The sequence below is a fragment of the Pogona vitticeps genome, chromosome 2 (genome assembly GCF_051106095.1).
Source record: "Pogona vitticeps strain Pit_001003342236 chromosome 2, PviZW2.1, whole genome shotgun sequence".
NCBI classification, from domain to species: domain Eukaryota; kingdom Metazoa; phylum Chordata; class Lepidosauria; order Squamata; family Agamidae; genus Pogona; species Pogona vitticeps.
In genome coordinates, this window is record NC_135784.1 from 175,992,027 (window position 1) to 176,002,873 (window position 10,847).

At 44.4% G+C, this 10,847-nt stretch overlaps 1 protein-coding gene across 2 annotated transcripts in view; it reads left to right on the top strand.

Moving 5' to 3' along the window:
* LOC110081176 (metabotropic glutamate receptor 6) overlaps positions 1-4,280 on the top strand; it is a 51,128-nt gene extending 46,848 nt beyond the window's left edge. For both annotated transcript variants that reach the window (XM_020797677.3, XM_020797676.3), the window contains exon 11: positions 4,101-4,280. Coding sequence is in view for 1 of the 2 variants with exons in the window: in XM_020797676.3 (XP_020653335.3) it covers positions 4,101-4,156 (56 nt within the window). In the remaining variant the exon portion in view is untranslated. The remainder of the gene's footprint in view (positions 1-4,100) is intronic.
* The last annotated feature ends 6,567 nt before the right edge of the window (positions 4,281-10,847 follow it).

Here is a 10,847-nt window from a genome sequence, read left to right on the forward strand (position 1 = left end):
GATGACCCCCCCGCCTGACGTGCCTCCGACTGACCTTCACCTGCCCTGTAAGTACCATTTCCTCCCAACCTTCTGTTGCACCCACAAATATTCCACAGCTTTTCCTTCCTGATGCCACTGTGCCTTTAGGGCTGTTTAGATAGGAGGGCTTATAATAGGAGTGCAAGCATCTCAATTATTCAACCATAGACCTTTTAACCCATCAAGTGGTTTCATTTAATATGCACATTCCTGTAACTGGAAGATCAATAGAAGATGCTTTACAGTGTGGCAAAGAGGAGCTGGTTCGCACTGGTGGAAGGAAAGGTCATTTTTATTGGGGATTGGGATATAGATATAGATATTGCTGACTGGATAGGTCAATGAGTTAGGTATCTGGCTGCAAAGCCAGAGGTTGGGAGTTCAATTCCACACTGTGCCTTCCTTCCAGTGTGCTTTCTGAACAGTCAGCCTTGTGTGGCCTTGGGAAAGTTGCACAGTCCCAAGATGCCCTCAGAAGAAAGGAATGGGAAACCACTTCTGAGTGTTCACTTCTCTATCTGGAAAACTCTGAAAAGGGTCACCATAAGTCAGAATTGACAGCACATGATTAAGCTGGCTGGAGAGCTCTTTGTTTTGGGTATCTGGCTACAAAGCCAGAGATTGGGCATTCAATTCTCCACTGTGCCTCCTGTGAGTAGAGCCAGCCTGTGTGGCCTTGGTCAAGCTGCACATTCCCAGGTGGCCTCAGGAGAAGGGAACAATTAGACAGCACACCATCAATCAATAGATAGAGACACAGATACAAATACAGAAGGAATTTGGTTATTTCTATTGTTTGCAGAGCAAAAGGCAGAAAAACAAAAGCATGGGCTCACCAGTTCTCCCTTAGGTACATAGATCTTGTAGTAAAAAAAATTTGTTCTAAGATGTGAAGATTACTTACGCTGATCAGTTGTAGTTACAATCAGAAGAAAAAGGACTACAGTTGGGTTTCTGATATGGAGGAAACCTCCCTCATTGCTTCTTGAAAGGTGTTTAAAGAATAGACAAACAACCACAAAGAAACTGGAAAACATATGAGTCTGTCCGTACTCTAAGATCAGGCCAGGAGGCCCTTCTGAAGGTGCCATCCCTGAAAGAGGTGAGGGGAATGGCATGTCAAAATAGGGCCTTCTCAGCGGTTGCCCCCCAACTTTGGAACACCCTCCCTATAGAGATCCGCCTGGCTCCAACACTTTTGGCTTTTCGGCACCAAGAAAGACCTTTCTGTTTAGCCAACATTTTAATTAAATAGTATCCTTTAGCTGCTGTAAAAGCAGCAGGATTTATTAATGATAAATTGACTGTTTTAATATAGAGTATTATTATAATATTGCCTTTTTAAAATGGTTTTAATGTTTTCTAAAGTTTTAATATTGTTGTACGCCATTGGTAATGGCGTGGCTAAAAAAATCTGATAGATAGATAGATAGATAGATAGATAGATAGATAGATAGATAGATAGATAGATAGATAGATAGATAGATAGATAGATAGATAGACAGACAGACAGACAGACAGACAGACAGACAGACAGACAGACAGACAGATAGATAGATAGATAGATAGATAGATAGATAGATAGATAGATAGATAGATAGATAGATAGATAGATAGATAGATAGATAGATAGATAGATAGATAGATAGATAGATAGATAGATAGATAGATAGATAGATAGATAGATAGATAGATAGATAGATAGATAGATAGATAGATAGATAGATAGATAGATAGATACTCCAAAGAGTACAAGGGGCTAGATATGGCCCAGCAGTTAAATGAGCCACTAGTAGTATAAAGAAACTGATAGACAGCAAGAAAATATAGGGGCAATCAGTGTCGGGAACAAAACGTGAAGCAGAATGAGGGAGGGTACATAAAGGACTGAAGGCACCCTCTTTCGAAGGACTTGCATTACCATGTCTCATACGATGGACTGAAGCGATCTCACACATTCTTTGGAGTCGCAGTAAGCCTGATTAAACTGAGAAGCAGACTACGTAATCCTATACCCACTTACCAAGGAGTAAGCCTTGTTGAGTATTGATTGCAGCTTTACTTAATGGCTACAATCTTATTTGCCCAGCTCTCTCTGTGTATAAGCTGATGATGTCACCAACCATGGACTTTAAAAATTTCCTACCTCTTGACATGGGGAAGGCTTTGGAAACTGGGCACGGGGTGGTTTAATGTCCAAAAACACCCACCAGCCGTCCTGATTGTGGTGGTGGGACCAACAACAGCAATTTTGGGACCTTCCAGAGTCCCCATGCCCTTCTGAACCCCAAAGGTCAAAAGGAGTTTCTAGGGAGCCTTGGAATAGAAGGAAGGGATAGGAAACTTCTAATTAAGAAAGTGGAGGGGGAAAGCAGGAATCAAAGCGCTTTGATGATTCCTGCTTTCTCCATCCATTTTCTTTTCCCCTCCACTTTCTTCAACTTTCCTCGTAAGAAAGTGGAGGGGAAAAGCAGGAATCATCAAAGTGCTTTGATTCCTGCTCTTTCCCCTCCAATTTTTTGCAAAGAAAGTGGAGGGGGAAAGCAGGGATCAAAGCGCTTTGATCCCTCCTCCTCCTTACTTCCATGTATAAGACGACCCTCAATTTTTAATCTAAATATTTTAGACAAAAATATCTTTCTTTAACAGGGAAGTTTCAAATGCTTTAGCCTTTCCTTATACATAAAGTACTCCAGCTTCTTCATCAGTGTGGCTGTTATTTTACAGCACTTTGTATTTTGTATCTAAACTGGGTTGTGTGTTGCTTGCTGTAAGCTGCCTAGAGTGGCATACACATATTGAACATAAGTGGGAAAAAAATCTTATTTCAAGAACAACAGAAATGCAACAAACAAAGGAGGAAAAAGGGAAATCAATCCTAGCCTTGAATCTTAAAACCTATATCCAATCTTTAGTCTCAAATAGGCCTACTGAGTCAATTGCAAATGATAAATCAACACTTTCACAAATCTTATTTCTTCAAGACTAGCAGTTGGAGTTCAGATAGCAAATCTGCATTTAACCCGCTAACAATGAAGAGGGTGACAGAGGGATGAGCCAATTATTTCACCTTGGCCATTGAATGGATTGGGTCTCTGCTCTTCAGGCTCTTTAAGAGTTCCTGCTCATTGTAGTGATATTTGCTATATTCATATATCCAGTGGCTCCTTTCACAACTGCATTTAGAAGTGGTAGCACTGGCCTTTAACTATAACTCTCAGGGTTCTCCAGAAAGCACAGGCACTTGCTGGCACAATTTCAGGAAGTGACTCTCAATTTCTTGGGTTGTCTGTCTACCTATGTATCTATCTATCTATCCCTACTTAGGACATGTATATTCTGTCCTGTATTCTGAAATCTGGGGGTAGAATACAAGGGGGGAAAACAATTTTCAAAAAAATTAAATACTTTTAAACTATTAAAAACTACATCCATTAAAGCAACAACAGTAGAGGAGCATCTTCAGCCTTAATCACCCAAGGCTTTGGTGGATAACCATGTTTTAGCTCGATGCCAACATGAGGTCAACGTTGGTGCCAGTTGAGCCTCTAAGGGGAGAGCATTTCCTAACAGAAGTGCTACAGCCAAGCAGCAGGGCACAGCACTGTGAGCACAAGAGCTCAGGCAAGTTGTTCTTTTGAACCACAGTTCCCAGAATCCCCTCAAACAGCACAGTTGGTGGGATGCTGGGAGTTGTTGTCCAAACCGAGTAACTTTCCCAAGCTCTCTTGTTCAGAGCAGCAGGAGTCCTCATCGGACAGCAGTGCTTTTTGGGTGAATTGGTGTCTCTCCACAAGGACAGTACATGCACCCTGTGTGATTTATATGCTCACCGTGCAAAATAAGAGTGGCAGCAACATAGGACTTCCATGTCCTGGTGTGAATTCTGTGTTGCCCCAATTGGGCTACAAACCTGTTGGTGGCTGCATGTGAGAGCAGGACTAGGCAAAGATGGGATGACCGGGGGATGAGTCAGGCTGATGGTAGAAGTCTTCCTTTCTGGGTCCCAGCGTGACCCCTCCTGTCATCATACATCTCTTCTGCTTCCTGATGCCTCTTCCATTTTGTCTTCTTTACAGGCGTCCCTAAGGTGATGTACATCAGCTACACAGAACTGACAATGGTGCCCACATAACTGGAGAGGAAGCTAGCACAACTCTTTAGGGATGGGCGGGTATGAGGAGCTTTTTGGAAGGGTGAAGCCCATACCAAGGGGCTAAGGTGGACATATATTGGGGAATAAACCTGTATTTTTACAAGACCGGTCTGCTTTTTTTCCCCCAGCCTGGCTTTGGTTATAAATGCCCTGGAAAGGGATGAGGAAGTGGTCCCCTTCCCAATGTTGTTGGGCTCCACCTCACATCATTCTTCATCATTTGCCTTGCAGGCTGAATTGAATGGGAGTTCCAGCGACATCTGGAGGGCTATGGGGTCCCCTGAAATGGTGTAGCACAGTGCTCCCCAACCTTGGGTCCTCAGATGTTCTTAGACTACAACAACCACAAACCCTGGCCAACACAGCTACTGGTGAAGGCTTCTGGGAGTTTTAGTCGAAGAACATTCAGGGACCCAAGGTTGGGATCCATTGGCTGAATCTGTCTGGGGCTTTCATCATACCAAGTGGAGCTTCCAGCCCTGAAATGAGCAACATAGGGTGGATTTGTTCCTTCATTCTCAAAACAATGGTAATTTATTCCACTAGTCTTCCTCTCTATATTAGGTGTAGATATACCAAAGTGAACAGAGGGAATTCAAAGGAGGAGTATTTGAACACCGGAATAAAACCAATGCTGTTTGCAGGGAATATGGGATAGGTAAGGTGAATGTGCCTATGAACCCTGGAAAAGTGGATGTCTTGGTCAAAACCCTCAGGGTCTTTGCTGTAGGAAGGAACTACTGGAAAACCAGCTCCAGTTTCAGGGACATTGCCTTTGACAAGGTGGGGTTCTTCCTTATAAACCCTCAAGTTGCAAAAATGGGAGTCTGTGCGACAGCAGCTGGCCCACTCTATTAGCAGCTAAAGTTGGCCACTGGGGGTTTATTTATAACAGATGACCATTAAAAAAAAATACAACAGGATCAGACAACTTCCTCCTACACTTGTCATTTCTGTGCCCAGAGGGGTGCATGGATTTAACTCCATGCTCAGAGCATTCCCTGAACCTCACGGAGTTGACTGACAAAGGAATGAATCTGACCAGAACTGTCTCGTGGCAATCTTCTAAACCAAGCTGTTCCTCCACTCCTTTCCCTTCCATTATTGCTGGGCCAAGGCTTTTTGTTGTCTGGTGAGAACCCAGAGCAGACCATTCCCTACCAGGACCCGGACTTGAATGTGTTTTGTGGCATCATTCAGACCAATCCATACAGCTGCACAGCTGGGCAAATCCCCAATCCACCTCACACACGTCTAACCCTTGTTTAGATGAAAGGCTAGGTCGGCTCCTGGCATGGCGGTGTGTATCTTCTGTACACTGGCAGTGTTGTCTTTAATTAGATTTCCTATTGTTTCTGCTTTCTTGCTTGCTTGTATTTTAAAGAGATTTCTATTCTTTATGATTACAAGTTAAAAGCTTGGAACCTTAAGGCAAAATTGCGTTGGATTGTCTCAAGAACCAGAAGTGAGAGACAGAAAGCCCAGTGGCCACAAGAAGAAAATGTCAGAACCCCTTGCTTATAACTCCCTTGCAGGTGTCTAGACCCTGCTTGTACAGCCTGCCCACCCCTTAAATCTGGTAACCTACCCCGATCTTCCCAGACCCTGCCCCCCCAATTCTAAAAACAACACAAATGTGTGTCTCGGAAGTAGAATATGTTTTGCAAAACAAACATATCTTTGGGGCGAAAAAACCCCACCATATCTTCAAGTGCTTTTCACTCCACCATTTGGCCAGTAAGCAAAATAAAAGAAGCCATGAACCTTGTTTGCACAATGGCCAAAAATGATACGACCTGCAAGACACAAAGTCCTAACTGACCCTGTGGAGTTATCACATTGAAAATGAACATTAGACTTCAGATAATATATTCCGCTAGGGCAATTCCTTTCCACATATCTTGCAAATATTTTAAGACAGCAGTACCTTGTTAATTTCATTCTTTCGGTGGCATGTGGAGACTTTACCCTATTACTGACCCTCTACCATTCTCCACTTCTGCTGTGCCACCAATGGGCAAGGACCAGTCATGGCATTAGGGGTGTCGGCCAGAGTTTAGCAGCAGCTCTTTGTTTATGGTAATATGTTCTGCACAGGTATACCTTAAAACAGTGGTCCTCAACCTTGGGCCTCCAGATGTTCTTGGACTACAACTCCCAGAAGCCTTCACTGCTGGCTAGGATTTCTGGGAGTTGAAGTCCAAGAACATCTGGAGGCCCAAGGTTGAGGACCACTGCCTTAAAACCATGTTTCTTACTTGTCCCGAACCAAGGGTGGGGTAACAAATCTGCAGTGCAGAAGGACTCCGTTTCTCTTCCTCTTGGTTAGTTCCTTAGCACCTCTTAAATCCTGTCCTTCCTCAGTCTAGGGAGTTGTAGGTAGTGAATATGATTCCCTTCGTCCTCCTGTGTTTTGGTGTCAAGGCTGGCTAGGCTGAGAGTCAGGGGCTGAAGGCCATCCGGTGAGTTTCATGGCTGAGGGAGGGGGTGGACCCATTTCTCCCCAAACTTTAACCTGCTCTGATCACAGTGGTTTCCATGTAGGCTGTTTCTTCCAAGAGGTAACTGCTGACTTCCACTCTCAGTAAAAGCAGGAACATCTATTAATAATAGGTAAGTAGTTCAGAAAGAACACCAACGAGGAGTATGCGAGCAGTCTATGCCTAGAATAATGTGGGGTAAAAATGAGAGGAATATTAAACTACAACTGGGAAAATGTGTAGTGAAAAAAAGATTTGGTGAGGGGGAATACAGATTCTCTTTAGTAAGGGATTTTGGGGGGGGGCTTGAGCAGTATAGCATAGAGATGCCTTTGTTCATTCACTGCTTTTTTTGTCCTCTTTTTAAATCTTTCCCTTCCCATTACACCTTCCCCGTTGGGCCATTCTTAACCTTACTGATGTATTATGGATGTTTCCACAACCTCAATCCTACATTGCTTCATAAACCAAAGAGCTCCCTCAGGAGGGAACGAAGATGTAGCCGAGGGCTGAGGAAAGGGATAGCGAAATGGTGGTTCTTGTTGTGGGGGTTCTGGAAACCGAAGTTCAAAACGCAAACCTTTCCCATTTCTGGTGTTAACAGCCTCCTATCTGCAAAAGTTGAGCAGGGCTGTTAAGGACAGGACATTTTGGAAGTCACTCATTCAGAGGATTGCCATAGGTTGGAGGTGATTTCATGGCACCTCACAACAATGACAGTTGTAAGAGGAAGACAAGAACTGCCACAGTGCTGCAGATGCTACTAAACCTCTCTCATGAGCTCTCGTTAGAATAATGAATGGTGAGGGATAAGGGAAGTTCCGTCTCATCATCCTGAGATTCTCCATTCCTGATGATGCTTTATAAGCATGTATAGCAAGTGCCTCATTAGCCCTTTATATCCTGGTCTGCCAGCTTCCAACCATTATCACAGCACAGTGGGAAGGAACCCTGGAGAAGCAAACCCCCCCCCACAAAAAAAAAACATACCTGTAAAAAGAAATATTTACACTCCATTTAACCCCAGAGGTTTCTTAGTCAACAGTCTGTCCTGCCACCACACACACACTATGAACATGAAAGCCAGTTTGGCTTTTTTGAAGGCCCTCTCTAATTAATTCCAGAAAGAGGTTAGGGCCAGCAACCAATTCCAGTTCGCTTTTTTCATTGGTCATCCCTCCTTTGTTTGATTATTCAATTCACTTTTTTAAAGGTTGCCTGTGATGAAAACCTTGTTACTGGTGCCTTTTTGCGATAACTCCATGAAATGTGATGTTATTCCTGATTTACAAATACCATTTACTGTTAGAAGGAAAATGTGAGCCTTCTCATTCCTTGTGGTTATAAAGGGGGGGGGGGGAAGCTGCCTATAGATGTTACCCATAGAAAACTAAGCAAATACGAGGGTGCAGGTACACATCAAAATATACTTGGGTTTGTTTCAAGTTTAGCAGGACTGAAAAAATATATAACAATATCTGTTCACATGACATACAGCTGAGCACTTTTTTTAGGCCGGGAAGTGTTTTTTTAAAACAAAAAACAAAAAACCACCCGCTAGGAGATTGTTTAACTTGACTACGAACATGATTTAATTTGAAGCATTTTTGTATGTGTGCTCGCCTGAATCAGATTAAATTGTGTCTGTAGAGTTAACCTCAAGCTGGCTCCCTGAATCCATCAGAATGAGCAGAGGCTTGGCTGCAGTGCTGCAGTTTAACCCCCATGCCACACACCATTGCAGTGCAATAAAACAAACCAATTCAGGGCTTGGGAGAAGCAGGTGCCCCCTTTTCTGTCACCCACCTACAGCATCCTTCACACACACACACACACACACCCCTCTCCACCTCATTTCTACTCTGTACGGGATAATCCCTGCCACCTCCAAGCAGTCCCTGTCTCTCTCCATAAGGACTCTGGACAGTTGGGTGTTCAGCTCTTCTACCTGCAGATTGCTTTCAGGGCTCAGACTGACATTTGGGTGGGAGGGGAACATTTAGCTTTCCGTTTGTTTCGACCTATAGCTCCTTTCAGTCCTGATGTGAGAAACATGTGGGTGTGGTAGCACAAAACATCAGGAGAGAACTCAAAATCCCTCCCCCGCCCCTGGACTAAAAGGTCTGTCTAAACATGGGCTCAGCTTCTAACAATAACCAGGCAGATGCCTCTGAGCACTAGAAAAGCAGGTTGGGAAAGTACGTACACACCTTCTGCAGGAAATATATACCCCCGTACCCATATTGTTCAGACTCCAACTCCCATGAGTCCCAGACAACATAGCCCGTGGTCAGGGATGACGGTACTCCCTGGGAAGCCTAGCTCCACTGCATGCATTGCCTGTCGCCAAAGATTCCCTGGAGTACCGGAGGTTTCTTTCTCTTGTGGGCCATAGGGTAGACTGCTTCCAGAGGTGGAGGTTTCATCTAGCTGGATTACAGGTGAGAACCATCACATGTATTATTTTAACAACTACATAAAATACTAATGTCCAGAAAGAACAGGCTTTTCATGTCCAGGAAGGTGACTGGCAGGCAGGCAGATGCTTTTTCGGGTGTAGGTTTTGCTTGATTTCCAAAATAGTTCATATGCATTGCATGTGACAGAAGCAAAACCAGAAATGTAAGCTTCATTGCGTCTTAGAGAAGATCCAGTATACAAAAGTACAAGACACTACCCCCCCCCCCGCTTCCCTTAAATGCTAAAATTAGCTTTAGAACAGGCGAGAGTGTGTTCCCAGGGAAAGCCTGGCCATTGTGAGCAAGTACAAAAGGCTGTTTTGAAGAACAGAATGTAGAAACCTCAAGGACATGAAAGCAGCCCCTCCAGAGGACGCACTCAAGTTGTTGCTAGAGAAAAGACTCAGAATTAATGTCTTGGGCATATTCTGGAAGGCATCTAACAGAAAACTTAAAAGTAAAGAGTTGGTCTATACAGTAGAGGCTTCATGCCAGCCTCCGGTGGGCTGACAGAAAAGTATGGAGGGAGGGCAGGAGGGAGGGAGGGAGGGAGAAATCTAATAAAATGCAGGATAATTCTGGCCCCCAAACCCCTACAAAAACCCAATAAGCAGAACAGGAATGATACTAGAATACATATGCTCCACTAAAGCCAATGACGTGGCTGACTGTCGCCAACATGAAAAAAAACATCTACTGTATGAGTTTGGAAAGCATGGAGTGGGCAGCTGTGTGAGCCCTGGCTGCTAAGCAATCACAGCTAACAGTCATCCATTCGATGGGGAGTGACCCTAAAATCCAAAATATGGACAATACCTTTATGAAGATTAATTCCACTGGAGCATGGAAGCTGTTCTGTTCTCAAGAATTCTTTGCCAGGCTAGGTGGGTAACAGGCAGTAAGAGTTCTGGAGAACACAAGCATATGTGTACACACTTGTGGAAATCCAGTCAGATCCTAGTAAGCTTACTGTCTACCTGCAGATTTTACACTGTGTTCTGTTCTTGCGAGGGTTTTTTTAAATATATGCTGTACAAAAGAATCATCTGGATCAAGTGGGGAATAGTAACCTGACAGAGTGAAGCACTCGTGACTTCTCAAGCAATATTTGGGGTGGGGGAGGGGAGGGGGGTGGAGAAACCAACCAGAACACTCTGCTGACGAGTTCCGTTCCCTGGGTGCCCAAGTGTAGATTTTCTTGAACGAAGGCAGCCTCTCCCTTAAGTGTTCGTCAATATTTCATCAAGACAAGCCCAGGCAGAAAATGCTCACTTAAGGCCGTTCCCCGAGTTCCCAACTCCAGGCTCATAAATATTGCAAGGGCGGCAGCCTCGCTGACGTGCCGCCAGTTTTTGATCCGAGGGAAGCCTGACAAGGTGTGAAAGGAAGAGGGCTTTGGAGCGGCCAAGGGAACAGGTACAGCCGCTTGAAGGGGCAAGCAGGCCAAACCATAGCAGGCATTCCCATCCCCCCCCCCCAAAAAAAAGCAGGTCAGAAGAGAACACACTGAAGATGGATTCTGGGAGATGTCAAGGAGTCCTGTAGCGGTTTCCAGCTTCTCCCTCCCAATCTGCAACCTAAGGAGAGCTCGCCACAAACCCATAGCTTGGTCATCTCATCTTCCATGGGTGTGGGAGAAGTAACTACAGGTTTACCAAAAGGAAGGAGGGAGGCCTGCCCCCCCACGTCCCAAAAAAGGTTCACACTCTCTAGTACAAGAGTGAGGAATAC